General features: G+C 39.0%; 1 protein-coding gene across 1 annotated transcript in view; it reads right to left on the reverse strand.

Annotated features, from left to right (window-relative positions):
• The window catches only part of MET (MET proto-oncogene, receptor tyrosine kinase), an 86,870-nt gene that overhangs the window by 34,618 nt on the left and 29,344 nt on the right, over window positions 1-22,908 (reverse strand). Inside the window, 4 exon segments of the mRNA XM_054274722.1 lie at window positions 292-452; window positions 5,731-5,904; window positions 7,267-7,401; window positions 19,214-19,405. Of these exon segments, the coding sequence (XP_054130697.1) occupies window positions 292-452; window positions 5,731-5,904; window positions 7,267-7,401; window positions 19,214-19,405 (662 nt within the window).

The following is a 22,908-nucleotide window of genomic DNA, read 5'->3' on the forward strand; positions in this document are numbered from 1 at the left end:
TTCAAACCTTTGAATAGACTCATTCTTGCCAGCTTTCACAGATGTTGAATAGCATTTCACCGACAAATCAGAAAAACTGCTGCAGGAGCTATTGGCATAAACTAGGTTTATTTCATCTCCATTTTGAGCATTGTTTTTCTTGGTGAGTTTATTAAACCATGGCATTTCTTCAAATTTGAAATTTCAGAATCAGAGATGATACTTATAGACTGAATGTTTGTATTTGCAAAAAATTCCATACCACAAAAAGAACATCTGTATAAATGAAAATTAATATTTTAGGTTTCTTACCTATTTTTGTTGCTAGATTTCGCTTCCAGAGGACAAATTTGTCCTCCAATATGGACTACTGTATTTTTTAATTCAAATCTATTATTTTTGCTGAATCCAAAGTCCCATCCACACAGTGTCAATTTTGTCCCGCCTTCTATGGGAGCGCTGCTTGGGAGAATCTGTTAAAAAAATATTGTGTTAGTTGAATCAGATTTTCTTGAACTTCACTTGGAGCTAAAGAATGGGCAAAGGAATAATTTTAGAAAAGCATTTCTTTTGGTAGACTATGTCCTAGCATTCATCTTAATTGTTCTTCACCTTTCATTTGTCACATTATGAGCTTTCTATGACAGTAGCAATAAATAACAAAACCTGTACTGGAAGGCTTTGAAAGATAGTGTTTAGGGGCACTGAACAAGCTGTGCATTGTTATAGTCTTTTAAATCCTGCAGTTCTTGTCTTTCACATCTTATTTCTGCTGTGTTAAACACACAATATACTTATTTTGTTAGAAGCTGAATGCTGAACACAAAAGAGCCCCCAAATGACCGTTTTTTGCCAGCTTGATGAAAGTTGGGTTCAGAGTGAAGTAGCTTCAAAGACACCACAATCCAATATTGCGTTGACTGTGATAAAGTTAACATGACTTCTGCTATTCTTTCCTTAAACGTTTTACATTTGGTCACCTCTAATTCCAAGTTAAAAATAAACTGCCCCTCAGAAACACAGAGACAATCTACAAAGGAAATACATTTTTTTTTTGTATGTGTGTGTGTGTATTGTAAATTGTCCTGTAAAATATAACAATGGTGGGAAAAACGTAGGAACACTATAGAAGTCTTACAAAACTCAGTAAAAGTACCAGTTAGTACTGTCAGTAAAAAAACCCCAAAACTCACCAAAAAACCAACCAAAAAGAAAAGACATTAGTTCAGGAATTATGAGGGCTTTCAACAATACTGCACAATTTTGCAAACATACCAGTACCACTAGACAAACAAAAAAGAATGAAAGGAATGAGAGACTGAATTTATACTTGTGATTATAGTGCCTAAGTATCTTAATGCTTTAGTGATAATAATTTTGCCCCTAAAATGCAATACAGCTGTGTCCTTCAAAGGACCCGGCTTAATTTTCAAGCTGAAAGGAAAGTGTTTGAGTGATACTTGGCTATTATTTCATCTGGAAATCCAGTAAGACAGCACATTTCTTTTCAACTCTCTTGTAGCTATACTTCAAGACTCTCACAAATGAACTATTGTAGATAGAAAGGCAGCTGAAGAATACTTCAAAAGAATTATACCATATACTATATATGGGGAAATTTACTGCCCTCATTAGAAACCAGACAAAGAGTCTGACTTAAAATGCACTGAAGCCAGGAGGAACCTTTTCTGTTTTAAAGAGCTTTGAATCAGCTCTCAAGGAGCAAAGAGGGAACCTATGCAGGACCAGCACTTTTGTACAAATCCGTAAAAAAGGAGTGACACACAACTGCAGCTATGAGCTTGGAGCCATTCTGTGCCCACAAAATCTGTGCAATTCCCAGGTTTAACTTTTCCTTGTTTCTTTGGAGTTTTCTTCTTCAAAATCCGGATTTGACTTCAGATTCTAGTTTTCCACTCTGCTCAGTATCTCAGCATATTATCTATTTTTGAAATAGCAAAACCCTAGCAGAAAATGAAATTGCTCTGTGGGAGTACAGGATGTCCCGATGTTTTGTACAATACATTGACATGTGGCATTTGAAAAGTTTGAAATGTAATCCACAAGTTAGCAAAATAAGGGCTTCACAGAGCCATACAGAATAAAAACTGAACACGTTTTTAGTTGTCTTACATGGCAAAAGAGACTTGTGATAGTAACCTGTGTGCCTTAATTGAGGGGTACCAAGTATTTAGTACATTTTGTCAACAATTTTAGGAGGCAACACCTCTAAGTAGATAGCAAAATATAAAGAAACAAAAGATCAAAGTTTTTTTTTTTTTAAGTTCTGCCAAACTCCCCCGTTTTTATTCAAAATTTATATTTGTTCCATTTGTTCTGTATGATAAAATGTCTGAAAATCAAATGTGGTTTTCCAGACTTTTTCTTGAGAGTGTTGACAAGAATGGACAGTGAATCTCCTGAACCTCCTACTGAGGTATTTGTAGGCCTCTTCTGTGTACTTACATTGCACTGGTAGTAACAGAAAACAATCAAACCAGTATAAATGCTATGAAATGCAGGATTCAAAAAATATTCTATTATTTCCACTGATAACATGAATCAAGTCCTGTCATTCTGCTGCTCTCTGAACTTTTGGTTAAGGGAGAAAGTGAACTTCTTGTTTTTGGAAAACTTTAAAGCATTGTGTTTTCCTTTTATTTATGTTGACAGCTAATATCCACTTAATATATTTTTGGAAGAAAATACCTATTTATTAAAGTTTTATTAGCACATTCATTTTAATTCAAAGACAAGGACACATGTGCACAACCACATGTGAAATTTCCAGCAAAGCCTCCAACCTAAACAGGCAGCAGAAGGCCTGATGTTCTCGATACATCTGATACAAAAGCCAGCTAAAATGACTCACTTTAAAAACAACAACAAACCATGTCAGATTTTTAACCACAACAAAGAACCAGAAGGGAGCCCAATTTATTTCTTCTTTTACACCCTTCACCTTTCAGCGTGACCTGAACGCCACGCGCAGATGCCTGCGATTTATTCCAGCACCGAGTGATCTCTGAGGAGACTCCCTCCTGGCTTCCCTCTAGAGCTGCTCATCCAGGCAGATGAAAATCCTCATTGCTGGCAGAGGCAGGGGATGGGAGCAGACTGGGAGCTGGGCTGTGGAGGGGATGTGTCCTAGCGCCTGCCCTACTATCCTGCCCATGTCTGGGCAGACTTGGCTGCTCCTCTCCAACCCACAGCTCCAAGGGAAAGTGCTTAAAGCAGGGCAAAAGAGACAAAGGATCTGCAGGACTCCATGGGAAAACCCTGGGCTTCTTCTCTGCCATCCCTCCTGAGAGGAAAAATTATTTTTTTTTCCCGTTGTACACCAGTCTGTATAACAACCTGGGAAAACGTCACTGAAGATTACTTAGCTAGCATCCACTGGAGCAGACCCTCAGGGAGCAATCTGCTCCCCTCAGGTTAAAGTGATCATATGACATTTCTCAAGCAATCTGTCCCTCTGAAAGCTGCAAAATATTAGGGAGAGGTTTGGACTGAATTTCAGATACTATGCAAAGCAGGTCATCCTCCGTTTGTTAGGAACAAAACGAGCTTGTTTCTTACATTTTATGCATGTGAGTTTCAAGACAGATCAGAAGATGATGAATAATCTGTTTTATATTTTTTTCAGTAATCATGTTAAATGTCATGGTCCAGTAGAGCATGAAATTTGTCTTAACAGCTAGCAATCCAGTGGATTTAAGTATCCAGCTGCATTTTTTTTCCTTACAAGCCTTCTGGAAGCAACTTCTACCAACATCGGCACGCAGTAATTAGAGATTCACTTTCAGATCCATCAGTGTCACAGCTCCATATTCATTACAGGGTAGACTGGGCTTGTGCAGAGCAGGCTGGGCTGAGCCATGTGGGGAAGGGAAGCACCTACCCAGCCTCACACCCGTTCCCACTGCCCCATGTCCAAGGTGTGCTCCCCTGCCAGCACTCACAAGGACTGCAGAGATGGCTGCAGGGGATACACCTCTTGCTCTAAGTGCCTGTGCATGGGCTCCAGGCTCTTGGTTCTTAAAACTGCTGAGTGAACACATTCAAAATTGAAATTAAAGAGGGCTACATGAGTTCAGCCCTTCTGAAAATCAGAAACTAAGCAGTTTGGAGCTTGGGAAATATTTTTTGAGCTATGGAAATATACAGCCACTACTGGAAAGTTTGCAAATCAAAAAACTTTAAGGATGCTTGAGCTCTAGAAAAGATGAAACAAACTGTGCAGGACAGGTGAGTGCCTTGGGCCTGCAGAGGTACAGAAAAATATATAACAGCTAATTTTCACTGCATACCTTTGAATTGGTGACTCAATCTCATACAGACTAAGGCTATAAAGGATTGTTTCACTATCTAATATAAGCATTTTGAAACAAATGTGGTTTTGTATAAAGGAAAAGTCAACTGTTCACATTCTGCATTAGCAAATTCTGTGCATCTCCTCTGCCCTAAGTAAATGGCCATAGAAGGCAGGCAAACCACCCTTCCCCCATCCGTTTTCCATCCATTTTGGGTTTGATTCCTATAACGCTTCATTGTTTTTTCACTGAATTTTACCTGTGTTAATCGTAAATTTTGTGACTGAAAGGTGAACATGGAAAAAACCAACCCTGTAAACATGTGTTTCTATACTTCTAGATGAATAGCAGTTTTATCTAAAACATTAAAACTTAAAAATACTGTTGTACATGAAATCATATGCCTGGGTGAAAGAAATACATTATTTATTTAAAACCCACTTTTTTCTCCCTTTCTAAGAGTTTGGCATATCAAACTTTCATGTCTGTTTATAAGTTGTATTCTAATAAAGGAAAATGCATTTTTAACTACATGATGTAGTTTAAATGCACTAACATAAGCGAATGTGGCAGTAAATGCTACCAGAACATTTTATGCTTGTCCTTCCCTTAGATTTCTAGTCCATCAACTGCCCTACAAACCTCTGCTTTCACAGTCATGTCACACTTCACACGGGAAGATTCGGTTCCATGTACAGTACAAATCCTGCATTAAGCATAGCTGAATTAAAGCTGGACTGTGCCAGTGCAGCTCCCTGCTCATCCGCGCCTTCTTGTTGTCACACACCCTTGATGAGCTCTGGCTGGCTGGCAGCAGCCTCCTGTCCTGGGGGAGCAGCTACAGGCTTGCTCCTCGTTGGTGCCAAGTGGACCCATAGGAAGAAGGGGACAGGAAGGGACATTATGGAAAAAAAAAAACTTCCCAGGAGCTTGGGTAGGGGAAAGAAGGGGTTTTCCTTACAAAAAAACACCAGGCTTTCCTCCAACATTGGAGCCAGCACGGGGATGGATGAAGAGTGGGAGCCAGAGCCCTCCTGTGCTGGGTCAGGCTGTGGTGGCTCTGGGCAGGAAGTGCTTTCCTCCACTTTTGTCTCTGAGAGAAGCCCAAGAGGGGGGATGCTCCTTTCTGTGACTGGCTTTGCTGTCAGATCCCTGCCAGGCTCAGACCCATCTTGTTTCCCCATCAGAAGTGCTTTGTAGGGCTAGGGATCTCCTAAGGCTGGTAAGGATGATCAGACAAACCTGTCCATCCATGAGCATCTCAGCACACAGTGCTCAGGGAGACCGTGTGCATCCAGTCAGAGGATTCATGGACATCAAGGCTGAGGGGAAGTTGAGGAAAGCTGACAATTTATCATGATTGTATGAATAGAAAATGTCTACAGAGTGCAGACTGTTCTTTCCTCAAGAGATAAATGCAAGAAATCCGCCTCTTTACCTCATAAACCCTAGGCAAGCAGGTGTCCTGGGTCCAGGTGTTGCTGGGGCACTCGGAGGACCTGAGGCACTGCTGGCTGCACCAGCCACACTCCATGAAGGCTGGGGCCAGCAGGCACTGGCTGCAGGACCTGAAGTGATGGCAGCCTGGCCCCTTCAGAGGGATCTTTGTTATCTGTCGATGGAGAGACATGGTGCATACAGCCTTTTAATACATGCACTAAGTGGCAAGGAGAATCTCTATTTATGCATAGCATGCTGGTGCTACTCAGATTTCAGATGTGCAAGCCACAGTTCGACTTCTCTTTAGCTCAGTAATTATAGGATCTTATAAGTAATTTAACTGACATGATTTTAAATTCGCTTGGGAGAAACCCTAAAGGCATCTTAATGTTATATACAGTTACTACCAGCATCTGGTGTTTACAGCAAGATAGCATTTTTTGCTGATGGAGAAAGAAAGCAGCAGCGTGCTCCTCCCAGTTCTGTATCTCAGTGTGCCTTAGTTTATACAGTGTATCTCAGTGTGCCTTAGTTTATACATTTGTAAAAATAGGCATGATGGCTATTTCAGCTTTGGTGAGGCTGTATTAATAGCTGTGCCACACTTACAGCATGTGACTGCCCATGTACTTGTTTTTTAACACCTATCATCAAAAAACCCCATACTTTACCTAAAATACAACTTAAAATATATATTACTTAAAATATCAGGATAGTTATGAAATAGTCACTCTAAACATGCAAGAATTATTTTTGGTCAAATATTAAAATCAATATATAATTACATTACTAGGTAAGTGCCTTATATTTCTTTATACTTCAGGACCTTCCTTAAATTTATTTTGTACATTTTCTGAAGATCACTCTTATAAATAACTCATACATTTCTAGTAAATGATTAATAACAATCTTTATGGCTGATGTATTTCTGTAAGTCCTTATAGAACTCAAGGGGTCAAATTATTGCTTACGATTATGGTTTAGGATTATCCGTAATATTATCTGCTGATGTTTTAAACCTGTTCTTCAATGCATATCTACTTATGACAATAGCATATTTATGATGGCTCTTCATCTTTTATTAACTCTTTGTAGACTGCATGCTAAAGTAATTTTCAAGTCTTACTGACTTACAGTTTTAAAGACATGCATGTAACTCTAGCACACACAACCGTCCTTAAAAAGTCACAATGCTGTGACACAAACCAAGAAAAGCCAGGAAACTGAACACCATTCTTTTCTTGAGCCATTGTGTGTTTTGTCTTTGCAAGCACTTGAATTAGGGACAGGTTTTCAGCCTTAAATTTGCATTTCCTGGCTTTTGTTGGTTTATATCACCAGCTCTTACATTATTTAAGCATCTCTCAATATTAGGCTGCCAGTTTGTTAGCAGGGGAATAAATATATCTTGGAGAAAACGTACTCCCCCAGTGTTCTAAGGGAATGGCAGGGCCATGAGGATGCAGTGCAAAAAGCAGCAGTGCGAACAGAGGTTTACACAGTGCACAGGAGGATTAGATTATGAACCACTCACCTTCTTCCCAGTCACTACCAGGGTATAGCCATCATCTGCTAATGAATTCTCGACAACAACCTGGGGAGAGATGGGGTGGGAGTCCAGCTGAAAGCTGACATGCGGAGTTGTGGATTCTGAACGGGAAACCACTATCTAAGAAAGAAAGCAATTTTGAAAATCAGCAGGCAGTGTGTAACCCAAATGCAGGCTGCTCAGCTGTCTCATGTTCTCTGCTTGCATTAATTACTTTGCATTACATTGCATAATATTTTACATAATGTTCCATCATAATCTGATTAAAGTGCTATAAAATCTACTTTATTTAATACAGCAAAATCATGGCTGTTGGAGGATCCTCAAAATACACCATGTTTATTAAAATATGCAGGAGTCACTGCATGCTTCCTAGTCCTTCAATTTCAGGTATTTATACGTCACCATAGCTAATGAAGAGACTGACCTTTAGTCAGTCTTATACATTTAAGAATGAAGAATTTTATCTACAATATCTATTTAAAAGAATCTTAAAACTCCAGGTCTTCAGAAGTCAAAACCATTTCGTTCTATTTCCACTTTGGTCCCTGAGTTTGAAAAGCAAACTTTACCTTGTGTCAACCTTGCTGCACGTGGGGCAGTGAGATTGCAAAGCTATGTCAGGCACTGCAGGTCACGCTGTGGGCACCACTCAGGGCCACTCAGAGTGCCCAGAGCTCAGCAGCCAGGGCTGCCCAGATGGCAATAGCTGCCAGGCTGCTGCTCTGACAGGCTCCTTGCAAGGTTTGGCTGGGCACCCTCAGCTCTGGCTCCTGTTGGTTTCTGTGCGAGCCGGGTGACCAGGACTGAGCGTTCAAAGCACTTCTTAAATTACAGGGAACGGTGGAGGCTCCTTTATGAGATGCTTCAAAACAGGAGCCTAATTTAGTCATCCTGAAGCCCCTTTGCAAAAGCCTCTCTCTCTCTCTCTCTCTCTCGATTTCAGGAGATCTTAGGGAGATTAGTCACACCAGTATGAAATTCCCTCACTACTCATCTCTCTGCATCTTGAGTTACCTAAATTCTTCTGAGAATCTGGGCCCATTCCTGCAAACACACGCCTAACTTTACTACTGTACTTTGTTGACTTTAACGGGATGAGTCATGGCTGTTAAGCAGAGGCATAAAGCATCTGCAGATCGGGGTGGATATTTGATAGCAACATTTTATAGGCTTGGGCCTGCAATGCAGAAGGATGTGCACCCAAATGTGATAGCATCAGACAACAAAGGCAGAGGATTATTTACATGAGGGAAGGTCATGTTCATGTTTCAAAAGCTGTATCATGTGTAGTTTACTTAAGGAATTTAGATAATCAACATTTGCTGAGAAGTTAGGATTCAATGGGGCTCATTATTTAAAAAGATTGAGGCCATTCTGGAAATAACTTGTATGGCAAATGTTTCATTTTTTACTATAATGAAGCTTTTCTTCTGACTCCGAAGGCAGAATCAGAACAGCCAGGACATTGACTTACACAATTTCACTGGCTTTTCACACTGCCAAGGGCTTTCAACAAGATGGCTGACTCCAAAACTAGACTTAGAGATGCTGTAATTATAGCTGCTGTTTTGATGTAATTCAAGACTTAAATAAAATATATGAGCAGTTAATTCATGCCGATAACTGCTTCACATCCCAGAGGTATTTTTAGTTTGGGGTTGCAAGAGGCTTTTTTTTGGTTAAAAATGAAACTGTCTTTGTTACGGGCTTTGCTATGGATTTATTTCACAGCACAGAAAGTACAGATTTTAGAAATCAATAAAGTATGATCGTTTTTGGTGACACAGAAGTATGGTCTCTGACTCAGTGTAATAGGGCATGAGCTCTGTTTTTCTATTCAGGACAATGAAAAATAGAATGGACTGGAAAGCTGCATGAAAAACCTTGATTAATGTTGGCATTATGGGGAGAGGTAGCACCACAGCTGCAAATACCTTTTTAGTTGATCATTAGCCGTGTCTCATCTCGAATACCCACTGCTATAAAATGCTAAGAATTCTTTTCCATCATTAATCCAGGCTTCCTCTTATTGCCAAGCATTCTTTCTGATTGAGCCACAGTGTTAACTCTTTAAACACATCTGCATTCCAACCTCAGAGCAATACATGAAAATTTGGATTCCATCTCTACAATCTTGGAAAAATTACTCAGTACTTTAAACACTGACTGACCTTTATTTTACTGAGGTTGATAGTCAAATCACCTGCTCAAAGCCCAAGTGACTAGACTTTGACCTCATGACATACAGGGAGCTCAGATTACACTTCCTAGCACACAGAATGAAAGTTTGGATTTTGCTTAGAACTAATCTACCAGCCTACAGTGCTGCTATAACAGATACAAGATGCAAAAATGTTCTTTTTGGTCCATACAACTGTGTGATTTTTGCACACATCAGCCCAGTCCTTGAAATTCTGTCTTACCCTTATCCAACATAATCCTGAAAAAAGAAAGCAATTTGAAGACAGCTTCTACAGCAGGAGGAAGAGGCTACTTAGGACTCCAGTGTCGTTCTCATAAAGCTCTGATTTTTATAGCTTGGAACTGAGCTGGTATGTGTGCAGCATAAATTTCATCTGTCATGGACACACTGACATACAGGGATCACTACCATGAAAATTTTTCAGTACTACAGGAGATTTTTCCCTCTGCGAAGACTATAAAATTCTTGGGGTTTTGGGGTGTCTTTTTTGGGTAGGGGGAAGGGGGAGAAGAGTGGGTATTGGATTTTTTTTGTTTTATTTTCATTTTAGTAATTAATTTATTAATCATTCACTTCTGTAGCGCATAAGAATAATGAAAGCTTATTTCCATGCCTCCACTCAAGCAATTAGGAGTGAGGGAAGGTCTAGCACAGGTAATTAACCAAAGCAGAACAAACAGACATTTGTAGCAAATGGTCAGTGACTGCAAGAGTAAGAAGTCACCAGAGGTGTTGTACAAGCTGTTTGTGCTGGGGTCCAAACTGTTCAATATACCCATAAATGAGTTGGAAAAGTGGTTGAGCAGTCCAGTGATAAAGTTTTGTGATGATCTGAAGGTATTCAAGGTGGTTAGGATGAGGACAGACTATGAAGGATGGCAGAAGGACTTTACAAGACAAGGCAATAAAATGGCAGATGAACTACAACCATGATAATTAATTTAAAGCAGTATATGTTAGATAGTTATCTAACTGCTTAGCAGCAGCCAAAACCAACCTAATAAAAACTTACAAATTATTAGAAAAGGATTAGAGAACAAACAGAAAACACCCTGATAATGATATCAGGATAATGATAATGATATCATATAAATTCATGGCTTGCCTGAAACTTAAAATCTCTGTGCAGTTCTACTTGCCTCCTGGCAAAAAAAAAGAGCATGTTAAAAAGGGGAAAAGCTCAGAGAAGGGTAACAGAGATGATCAAAAGGCTGTAATGAACAATGACTGAGTATGGTACCTGTGGAATCTCTATGATGAAGGAAGAGAGAATCATGAGTTGGTAGAGACCAACCCTACACTGTCTTCTACAACCACCCAAAAGGGGCTGTGGCCAGCTCGGGGTTGGTCTCTTCTCCCAAGTAACAAGTGATAGGAAAAGAAGAAATGGCCTCAAGTTGCAGCAGGGGAGGTTTAGGATATATTTCAGGGAATATTTCTTCACTAAAAGGGCTGTCAAGCAGTGGAACAGGCTGCCCAGAGAAATGGCTGAGTCTCTGGTGACTCACATGTAGAAGTGACACTTAAGGGCATAGTTTAGTTGTGGACTTGGCAGTGTTAGGTTAATAGTTGGACTCAATGATACTAGAGGTGTTTTCAGTCCTAAATGATCGTATTATTCCACTATTTAATTATAATAAAAATTCTAAACACCACCAAAAGACAAAAAAAAAGACTTGGGTTCAAAGCAAACAAAAGAATATGGCATCCTAGCAATATGTGATGACCTATGGGACTCCCTGTCAAAGGATAAGAATGCAAGAGAAATGCATATCCAAAGGCAAAATGCACAGGTACATGGAAAGAGCTAAAGAGACAACAATCAATAGCTCAGGAAATTCCCAGAAAAGAAAATAGTTGGGAACTTGAAGCAGAAGGTAGCTATGTGTGTCTGGGTCACTAGGCATCCACTAGTCAATACCACTGGAGACAGAGCACTGAACTATATGGACCCTTCATTTAAATCCATGTGGCTCTTCTGGTATCTTTAGAGAATCGTGTTCAATATCACTAACTACAACAAACACAATATTTATGTCTCTCTATTTAGAGAAAAACACACAATTTTCTTCCAGCATTGCTTAGACTACTTCCATGAAATACTTTCATGAAGATAACAGACAACAGTTGATTAATGAATGAATATATTAATGTATTCTTTAATACTGGAAGTCAGTGATCACTTAGGTCCATGAACACTAAAGTTATTAATTTAGATATTATTTCATTGCCATCAGCTGGTATTAATATTAAATATGAAGACTTGAGTCTAGGTTTGTCTGTGTGTAATATGGCAAATTAAGACTGTAATAACTTGACTTGAAAACCAGCATGCAATAGCTTATTTTAAAAATCATTCCAGTGCTCAGTTGTGCTAGTCAGCAGGATTGAATTACAAATGTAACTGTCTACATGTTGAAATATCTTTTGCAAAAATGAGAGGCCTTCTAAAAGGAATCCAATCTAAGTATCATGTTGTTATTTTTTTCCCTAGATGTCTGGCAGGTGTATGCCATTATCCAGCAGAGATAGGCTCAGGGTTAACTATATTCTGCAATGCCTCAAATGCCCTGGGATATGCAGCCTAGCCTTGCAAAGGGCACATATGTAGCTCTCTAAATGCTGTATATCATTCTAATCCATGAAGAATATAATGGATTTCTTCTGAAGAGTGTAAGCTTTTCTACTCAAACTGAATATTAAAACATATGTGCTCTCAAACCAGTTATTCAGCACCAGGTGTTAATTTTAATTTGGCTACATGGATTTTGCATTATGCAGTGTTTGATACCTTTTTTTCCCTGGGAGAATCAAGATACATTCTTTACCACAGAAAGAACTGCTATCATAAGTGCCAAAAGTTGAGCTACCAATAGGAAAATTCTGCTTATCAAGAGTTTTACACAGTTTTCTGTTGGCTTAAAAATGAAAGATGGAAGGATTGCAGCTACTCACATTCCTACAAATGCTTGTTTGTACAGTTTGCTACAGTTTGTAGCCTTAAATAGGTCAGACTGCCAGTATTGAAAAGCCAGATGAATTGCTGGGCCCCTGAGATAGGACAAGAGTGGGCACTGAGGACAGCCTTTGCAATGACTCCGTGGGCATCCCATCACTCTTTCCCCCTCCAGGCTCTGTAGGGTTTAAAGCCCATGCTCATATATTTCTTGACCTTCTTGCACTTGGTTCAAGTGCAATATGGCTTGCCACTTGCACGGGTGGATTTTATCACAATGACATTTGTCTAGAGGGACAGGAACTGGATCAAGAGGAGTTTGATAAATTCAAAGGTGCCTATGGCTTCTAGTACACCACAGAATAAAATGGATTTGACTGAGCGCAGTGAAAGATGCAAAGCTCTGAATTTCTTTGCTCTGTGTCAACTCATTTTGCTGACAGGCACCATGGCTCTGAGTCTTGATTCCTGGAGTGGTGAGGTCTTGCTGCTTTGCTGTTTGCAAGAGGAGAGCAATGTTGAAGACTTGGCTCTCTTGCTGAATTCTGGGACAAATTTTCCCAATCCTTGAATGCAGTTACAAATAAAAAGCAGATGTGATGGGTTTTTTTCACTGATTTCTGTAGCACGCATTATGTTCCCTGGCATATAGTCTATGAAAGCAGCTACAACACATGCTAAGTTCTCTCTTTTTGGGGAAATGAGATGTGTGTTAAAGTTTGGTGCTGGTGTTTGTTTTTAATCATAAGTATTCCTGGGAAATGAGTGTGATTATCAAGTGTTCTGTCTACTTGGATGTGAAAGACAACAGATTTGTGCTCCATGTGTGAGAATTTCCCAAACCATTGATTTTTGAGTGCCCCGTTCCTATTCCTCATAGGACAGAATCAAAGGCAACAAAAGAAACGATAGAGCAGCAGGTTAAGGAAACCCCAAAAAGCTCTATCATTCAAAGAAGAATGAAATTATGAAAGTCATTGTCACAGCATACCACAGAGGAGAAAACAAAAATAAATTAAAAAAACAGTAAGCAAAACTTTGGAGAAAGGAGTCCACAAACGACTACTAAGTGCCAAATATGGGTGCAATTTCCAGCTCAGAGTATCTTTTGGTCACTAAGTGCCAGAAGCTGGAGGGTACTGAGAAAGCTATGACTGTGTGCTTTTACTTGTTTCATACCTCTCCCTTCTCCATCTTCGGCCCTGCCAGAACTCTGCCCCTTGAACCTTTACTATAACCCCATATAACCTTTCTTAGCAAAAAGTCTGGTTAAAAATACCGGGATATAATGGTTCTCTAGAATAAGGCTTGCATTAATCAGTACTGTTGCATGTCTAACAAGTGCAGAGAGCCCCCTGGGAGGATGAGTGGCCTGTTGCCTGGTGTGCAGTACTCCAGCAAGGCCTATCTGTACCATCACACTTTGGGTTTTGTGCCCAAAGCTGTTTTCTGTCCAGAATTTGTTCAGACATGACAGTGCATTACCATGTTTTGCTAATGCTTGGCTTTTCAGCAAGAGCTGGCTCGTGCTCAGCCAGATGGGACAGGACTGCAGCCAGCATGTGGCTGATGGCACCTCAGAGTCTATATATGCCCATGGGAAGACACTTTCCTCACCTCCAGAAGCAACAGGATGGATGGATGTCCCACTGAACCATGAAGATGAGAGGGCCCGTGGTGGGGTCCCTCATTCTGCACTACAGCTGCCCCGCTGTGCACTGAGTTTCACTGGCATAGTCAGGAGGATGAGGTGGGTCTGCTGCCAAAATTACATCTATAGAGAGTGGTTGCCCATTTTAGCTGCAAAACATACAGTGAACACTTCTCTAGTCCCCTCTTCCTCAAGAAGGCCACCAACAAGCAGTTGTGGTGCTTTTGCTGGGGTGCTACAATGCTGAGGCCAACTTCAAGTGTGGGGGCACATGCACTGTTCTGCTTCCAAACATACTCTCAGGCTGAAATCCAGCCTCTGCTACGTCAAGGGCATTGACCTCTTGTTCATTGTTATGGCCAGACCAAATGTGAACTTCCAAGAATAAATCTTGGTAGACGTTCCCATATCCCACACTTCCCAGAGCTACCACAAAGATTTCCCCTTCCTGAAGAACTCATTTCATCATCACCCTAAAAACACTCTCTGAAATAATGCCAATTTTAGGTAGAAAAAACCAAAATGCCTTGAAACCAAGAAGAAAAAAGAACAATATTTTATCTCAATATAGCATGGAGTTGGGTTTTTTTTCCAGAAACTATAATTTCCCAAAATACTGGCTGGTATATAAGTTTCTTTTCTAGCTGTGAGTTGTATTCTCAGAGTAGTTTGGTTTGAGCAGAATAAGGCTGTTTTACACCAGCTGAAAATCTGATTCCCTCAGCTCTAGCAGTGTGACTGGGTGCTGTTTTCTAATCAAATAACCACTGTGAAATACCTGATTCACTTTGCACCCAACAGCTGTAGTTACAGTCTGTGTTCCCAGTCACAGTCTGAAAACAAGCACAATAAGAAAGGCTGAAACAGCTGCAACTTCTCAGCAGAAAAAAAAAAGAGAAGGGGAAAAAAAGTTTGTTGTCAGGCTCCAGCTTAGGAAGGAAGTAAAACCATTTTTCTTTTCTGTCTCATGCATGTCAGCTGTCTTAGAAAAATTATTACTGGTCTGTTTTGTAACAGAAACTCCACAATATTTAGTAAACTACAAACTCCAATCTATTCATGGCCAAATACAGATTTGACATTTCTGAGGCAGCCAAAACATGCTCAGTATGTGAATGGGCTGCAGTACTTTTCAGGAGAAATCTGGAATTCACCTCATGGCCCTAATTATCCTCCTTAGAAGAACACATGCATCTTCTGTATTTGGACCATCCAGATTGATTTTATTTTAGTTCCAGATTTCGGCTGAAAAAAAGAAACATTTAGTGAAGGACACTATTTTTACTTTCCAGTGTTAGTGCTTTCCAAAGCTGTTCAAGTGAATAATTCTATTTTATCAAACTGAAAGCAAAAAACAACAGGTGAGTATTCCTTGGTTGGATAAAACATACATGCCTTTGCATTCTGATTATTACTGGCTCTTTAGAAAGATTTTTTAAAGTAAAATGTGGGCTATGTTCTGAGTTGGGTTATTAGTAATGCTATAAGCTTTGGGGAATCACTTGTAAAGTTAGGAACTATTCATTGTGATAAATCCCTAAATACATTAAAACCCCAGAATCTGGCAGCCATCACCTACAGAAGGAAAAACATACATGTTAAATCTATTTAATCTATGAATTTTGCAGCAATGCTGTGCTATAGCCATGAGGTAAAGAGATAAAAATAGATGGAGATAGAAATAGAGTTGGAGACAAGAGGAATGCAGGAAGGTAGAAAGTGATGAGTAGAAGAAGAAAAGCAAAAGGAGATGGAAAGATGACAGGAAAGAGGAAAGGAAATAAAAGACAGACTCAAGTGGTTGGCTGCTGCTCAAGTATAAACAAGTATAATGGGGGTATGACATTTTCAAATAAATTTCTCTCAGGTTCAATAGCTTGCTGCTGTACCTATTTGCTCCCACAGCGCAGGCTTGGAGCTCCAACTCAATTTAGATTACAAGATCACTACGTTTACAAGAGGTCCCCCCCTGCCACCTCCCCTCCCCCCCAAATCTTTTGTAACAACTACAAGAAACCCTAAATTAATATAGCAAAAATGTGATCCAAATGTTCATTACTTTCACCAAACTGATGCATATCTGGACACTTCAGGGTGCTGTGGTCAAAGACAGAGATACTGTATTACTACTGATTTTAATCTCATGGATGGCTACTAATACTGAAATTTATGTCAGAAACCAAATTGTCTAAATATAGTAAGGTTTGGTATTTCAAAGAAGATACAAGATGAACTGGGTGCACTTGAAGGGCTGAGCTGAATTTCTAAATATAGAAAGCTATCCATGAATATTTTTTTCATTTTCTTTTAAATAGTTAGCATGATAGTATGTTCTCAAAATACTAACACAATACAACCAGTTTTAAAACAGGTTCCCTGATAGGTAGAATTTTGTAAATAATTTTCTCTGAAAGCATGCCTGTGTCTGAAGTCAGCTTTGAATAGCTAAAAGTTACAAGGGAATTGCACAGGAAAATTCAAATTTTTGCTTGTACAAAGACCTAAAAATATCAGTGCAAATGACTGTGCAAAAGAAGTGAAGAGCTGAGGATTCTTTGTGATATGTTCCAACAGATTTGTGAATGAAACAAAAAAGAACATTACATTTCTTTGCTAAAAATTTGTGGAAGTCTTTGGGGATATCCTTTTGAAGAATTAAACCATTGTTAGATTAGCCTGATTTTTTTACCCATTTTACTTCAGTAATGGTCATATAATAGCTTAATTTTTAATGATCTTAATCTCATTGCTGTTAATAGCTATATTTCCATAGAAACACTACAAATCTACTTTAGTTGGGCATTTCCTAATGAATATGTTTGAAAGCACTCCTAAATCACTATTAGACAAAAAATAAAAAGGAAAGAGAACATTAAAATCTGCAAAAATCTGTGTCTTCTGTATCCTACAGATCTGGTATCCCTTCCAAAATAATTTAAAGACAAAACAAATACCAACCTTTTACTTGGAGGTAGTATCATTAAAGGTAGTCAGTATGCTTATTCTCCTGCTAGCTGCACCCAGCCCTCAAGGAAAGAGCTCCTATTTAGTACAATATGAACCCAATGCTGACTTCCCCCTGTAGCTGAAGCCAGTCTGATTCAATGATGAGAATATTTCTGCTAATGGCCATGTGCAGTTTACACAATAGCCTTTTCTTTTGATCTGTAACTGAACCTGGAATGGGAAATGTATTCTGGAAATATTTAATTGTTCCTTGAGTTGGGCAAACATCTGAATGAAGTGTGTGCTGCAGGATTTGAATGAATAATTTAAAGAACATTATAAATAAAAATAATGCTCCCTTGTGCTTTCTACCAAACCTTCCTAAAAGCTTTGTGACAGCCCAGAAGTAATGCTGGGAGTAAGAGAGTAGTTGTTATTAATTGTATTTTGTAGATAAGGAAATTACTTCAGAAAGGTTAAACAAATTGCTCATTTTGCTGTGTGAATCAGTATCTGCTTCCAAGAACAGAGTGCAGTTTGGGCCCATGCTCAGTGTGTAGCTCTTAGCATTTGCATCTCCTGCACAGAAGACAAACTGCAGCTTAAATTTACCAAGGTCGTCATGGGAAGTTAAGGTAAAACTGGCAGGCTTGTCATTGAAAGTTTTGTTAAATTTTTTTGGGGGAGGAAAAGAGAAACATGATTTTCTCTACTTTTTTATCTGTCCTTTGTGGCAAATCACTTTGAACTCTTTGCCTGTAAAGCATTACAGAATTTGCATTATGCAGCTGGTTCTGTCTCCAGTCTGAGCAAAAGACTGGAGGTATAGGATTCCCTTTATCCAGACAGGGTGCATATTCTGAGAACAATATATAACCCTATGCACTGCATGTGGCAAGGAAAGGAGGGAAAGGGAGAGAAGAAAGGAAAGGATTAGTTCCATTAAAGGCTACAGGTGCCCAACCATTTTCATGGAAGCTTATGGGAAATGGGAAAACTGGAATGGCACAGCAGCTGATGGTCTTCTCATTAACTCTGATGACTCTCTATAGCCTACAGAACCAGGAGGCCAGAAGGCTGTCAATACTGCAGGAAGTTTTCTAGAAGACAAATAGTACTGGCAAATTGAAATAACACAGGTCCTTGGGTGCAAGAAGGATCCAGACTGAGATGCACATCCAGTGCATCTGGAGAAGACAAGCTCTCCAAGGAAGTTACTATAGGATGACAGTGCTTGAAATAAGTTAGGTGAACTCAAAGTATTTTTTCTTTGTCTTCTGGTGTTTGATTTTTACTGCCAAGATTTTAAAAGACTGCTGCTTGTATTCATTATAGTTATTTAATTAGTCACCTACAAAGAAGTCATGTAGTATAATCTACCTGTCTAGGTTAGTTAAGTACTTAGTAGAGGAAGACAAACTACTCAGGAGGGTGATTTATCACTTTTTTATGAAAAAATTGTTTTAGGACAGGAAGAACTGTAATCCAAAAGAACAGAGTGAGATAGGAGTGAGCAAGAGCCTGGAAATCTAATACACATTCAGAGAAACTTGAAAGTAGGTGGAGAAGGAGCTAATCTCAATTCTACAGCTGTGAGTCATAGGCTATGGGTACACTAGCAAGGAATTTGGTGCCAGAGGAGTGGATCAGTATATAGAAACAACTAATGCTGAGGCTCCTGCTTCTACATTATAAACTGTCTTGGCCTTTTACATTGAATAGGTATAATCTGATCCTCTAGAGTGTAGATACATACAAAGTGTATTTTTGAAGCTGTTTCAATAATCAGTCACTGTTTTAGACCTTTCTGCCCCAGCTGGGGTTGAGGCATATTTCATGTCTATCCAAGACACTGCTTTCAGTTTAGTCTTCTTTGAAAGAACTCTTGTTTGTATGGACCAAAATTGTTCTGTGAACTAAGAGAGCCAGAGCTCATGGTAGAGTTTGCTCCTCAACTGCTGTTTCAAACCACAAACTCCAGGTAAACACTTAAAATACTGAATGCTCTATTAGACACTTTATTTATATTCTAGAAGCTGTATTTTATTTGGTAATTTCAATTTTCTAATGCCCTTTTAAACTGAGGTACTAATTCTCCTCCCTTTTCACCATCCTGCTAAAGGCTAGTATGGTTTTCATTGTGAAGTTACTGTGGCAATATGGTGACATTTACCTGCATGAAGCGGCCCTCTGAAGTTCCCAGGTTGGCAATGGTAAGGTTCCCTTTGGTGAAGACAGAAATTGAAGTCAGCAGGACACTGTTGAACTGGCCCATGAACAAGTCAACCCTCTGCAGAGGAGTGGTGACTTCTAGTCGGTATTCATCATCCTGCGCTCTGCAGTACGAAGCGTTTCTTGAAAAAGCCTGTTTGAAAATGAAGCACAGATGAGCACTGTCTTTACGAGTAGCAATAGATCTTTGTCAGAATGAAGTCATTTAGCACCAATGCATTCGACCAAAAGTATTTTAAGATGTTTCAAACTTAATTGCTTCATCAGTTATGATGTTTCATGAGGGGGGCAAAAACTTCTTAATGTTATGGGAATGTTTCTATTAACTTTTAAAATCATGTCTGCAGGAATAAAATATAGGGTCTTTATTTAACTAGATGATATGTGTATAAGCACATATATTAAGGTATTCTTTCTCATAGTGACTTGCTTAATGTTGCTTCTCCAAAAGTCTGAGAATTCTTGTACTGCAGAGCCTGCCCAGTGACACACCTACTTCTAAAACAGTTTCCTAAAAAAAGATTCTCTAACAACAACGTGATTTTTTACATTAAAATAACAATTTCCAATATTCTTCTCCCTCTATTTTCACCACCTTTTTAAGAGGTAAGACACTAAAGTGGAGAAGAAGCCAGAAAAAGAGATGGGAGATAAATTAGGAAAAATAGGTTTCTGATTAAACTAAGGGGAAGACAGATTTTGATAATTACTCAGATTATTGTACTGATCATCTATGGTTCATGAACTATTTCATCTGATATATAGATGTCTTGAGTGTACTAAAATAATAGCTACATTTGCAGGATTTTCGCTTTCCTTTTGGGAATAGAGGTTGCATGTTTTTAATTTTCATAGAAAAAAGTCTTGAACAATACACTTTCAGTTATCTCTGAAGAAGAATATAACCTCCTAACAATTCAATAGTAATCTATTATTAATAGATCTCAATTATATTAGATTATCAATAATAATTCCATTATTATTGATATTACATCACCTATTTTGGGGACATTGTGTAAAGATAAAAACCGGGAATCCCTTAAATTATCTTTAACCAGTTTAAATATGGAAGTCATGTAGTATGTCACCCACTGTGACATACTTTATGAATAAACATTTAGGAAGGTTTTAAAGGATCTTACAGTGGTCTCCTCTGTTGAAATCAAGAGTGAGCTCAATTTCTCCTATTTTTTAATTGATTTGTTTTTTGTCAAAAAACATGTTTTAAAAACATGTTTAAAAAAATCTTTAAAGAGGCTTAAGTGAAACCTTTTCAAGACAGTCAGGAGTCTTTTTACTAAGTCAAATAGATCTGCATCACACCCTTACAGAGCATGTAGGAGTAAAATTTTATTGTCTTCTTTTCCAGATTCAGATGTCTTTCCTCAAAATATCAAAAAGAAAGCAATGAATGAAGAATGTCTCGGCCTAACTCGGGTGAATTCTGTACTGAAACTCAAGGCATTGAAAATACTATCAAGAACATGTTCAACCTAGTAGCTCAGCCCTTTGCTGTTGAACTGTGATGTTTCTGAGCTGAGTCCAGCAACAGCACTGGCAGGTGAGGTTCTCTGCAGCCCCTAGGAGCTGCTGTCAGCAATGGTGCCAGCTTTTCTGAAGGTGCCCTGTCAATTTACTGTAGCATTTAGGTGAAAGCCCACATCAGACCAAATGAGCAGTTGAAATCTCTGTGCAGGGTCTTAATGATACAGAAAAAGGGCTTCTAAATTAGATGTGGTACAGCAGTGACTTAGCAGTTTGGTTATCCACATACTAAAGGTTTTACTGTATTAGTTTTCTTATTAACTGCTAATATACAGTGTATTTTCTTCAGCAGGAACTGAACTACGAACACTGAACACACTTTATTTTTTTTTAACCCAGTACTTGACTGGGTTAAATCATCAATGGGCAAGTTTGGCTTTTCTTTGTTTTGGCCACCAAACAAGAGAAAAGCTGTACTCTGTTGCACTCATATCCTACCCAGTGTAAAAGTATTTCTGAAACATCTGTGCAGATTACTCATACAATGAGTATGAATAGTTCAAGTGCAGAAAGATGTACAGTTTTCATGCTTTTTGAAATAAGGCAGATTTCTGATTTTACCCTCCCCCAACATGGGATCTTTGCTCTTTCCTGTAACTGCTTTTTTCCATAAGCAAAGACTTTGGAGAGAGATGTTTCTGTGCTAAGCTTAAAGTACTTCCTCCTACATAGTCATTTCAGCACAATTCAAACATCCTAACATGCTGCCTCATGAAACCCTGCTCAAGCTCTTTGGAAAAAGTGGCTAGACTTTCCTGCTTACCCTGACACCTTTCTTAGCTTTTCCAAAGTCAGCTAGCCACAAAGTCAGCTCAGCCTTCCTCAGAGATGCCATAATTTTGTCTATCTGCTGAAGAACCTGTAGATTGTTACACATATGGTTCTTAAAAAACCTGGCACTTCATGGATTAACCATAATGTAGGATTGGGTGTTCAAGAAATAGGAAGGCTTTGATCTTTGAGTAGAAATGCAGAGATTAAAAGGCTACTTAGAAAACACAAGGAAGATTGATAACAGGGAAAACTTCGTGAAACATGCTGCTTTAAATTAACACTTTTAAGTCTGGTTCTCTCTCTCTCCCTCCTTCCCTCCCTCCCTCTCTCCCAGTATACACATAACTATCCATTTGGCTGTCAATGTGGAAAAATAACTGATGTCAGATGATGCACTCTGGATATCATGCCAAGTTCCACTGAGAAATCACACAGCTATTGAAATGGACGATTAGAGCACGGGTAAGTGCCTGGGTCAGCTACATTGCTTCTCCTGCAGGACAAGAGGTGCCAATTCTGCCTGTGATTCACAGAGAGGGCTTTGTTACTGTTAAGCTGGCACAGGTGTGCTGCTGGAATGCAGTGAGGTGTGAGCAAGCCCTGCCTTACAGCTGTGTCCAGAAGGCTAGAAGATAATTAATGCTATCTTATTTGTTCATACGGGAAGCTGTGGTGCTCTGGAATTTACCCTTGATTTGGCCCACAGAAGACAAAAATGCCAAAACTGTCTCTAGACATCACTGAGCTGAGCTATCAGGAGCTGTCACTGTTTTGCTGCTAACTGATGGTTTATATGTCATATTCAGTGAGCATAAAAACAAAAAATATTTCAGACAGAGTTGCATATTTGAAGCCAAAAGTGCAAAGCGGGGAAGGAATTCTTACAAAAACTTGTGACAAATCACAGAAAAACCTGGTTAGGTCGGTGTCAGAAAAATGATCCAAAAGTCTAGTCTCTGGTCTGAATACTATACCCAGGAAAAAAAATCCAAATATATTTTTGTGAGCATTTCTCTAATTTGCAGTGACTGCAAATTGGAGAAACATTCCTCCAGGCTCATTCTTCTAGAGCTGGTTAAAACCTGATCTTAGTTAAGTGCAGTGCTCGTATAGAAAGTGATATTATGTGTAATGTCTTGATATTATGTTTAATGAATAAACTGGAGATCAATGACTTAATCACTACAGAACATCTCATACTGTCTTGTGAGCCACTTGGAGGACATCATTAAAATTAAAATTTAATTTGACAAATTGGAGAAATGGTCTGAAAGTAACTAGGTGATATTTGCTAGTGCCAATCACAAAATAGTGCAG

The sequence above is a fragment of the Melozone crissalis genome, unplaced genomic scaffold (assembly GCF_028551555.1).
Source record: "Melozone crissalis strain CALT ecotype California unplaced genomic scaffold, PUWL_Pcris_2 ptg000004l_1, whole genome shotgun sequence".
Taxonomy (NCBI): Eukaryota; Metazoa; Chordata; class Aves; order Passeriformes; family Passerellidae; genus Melozone; species Melozone crissalis.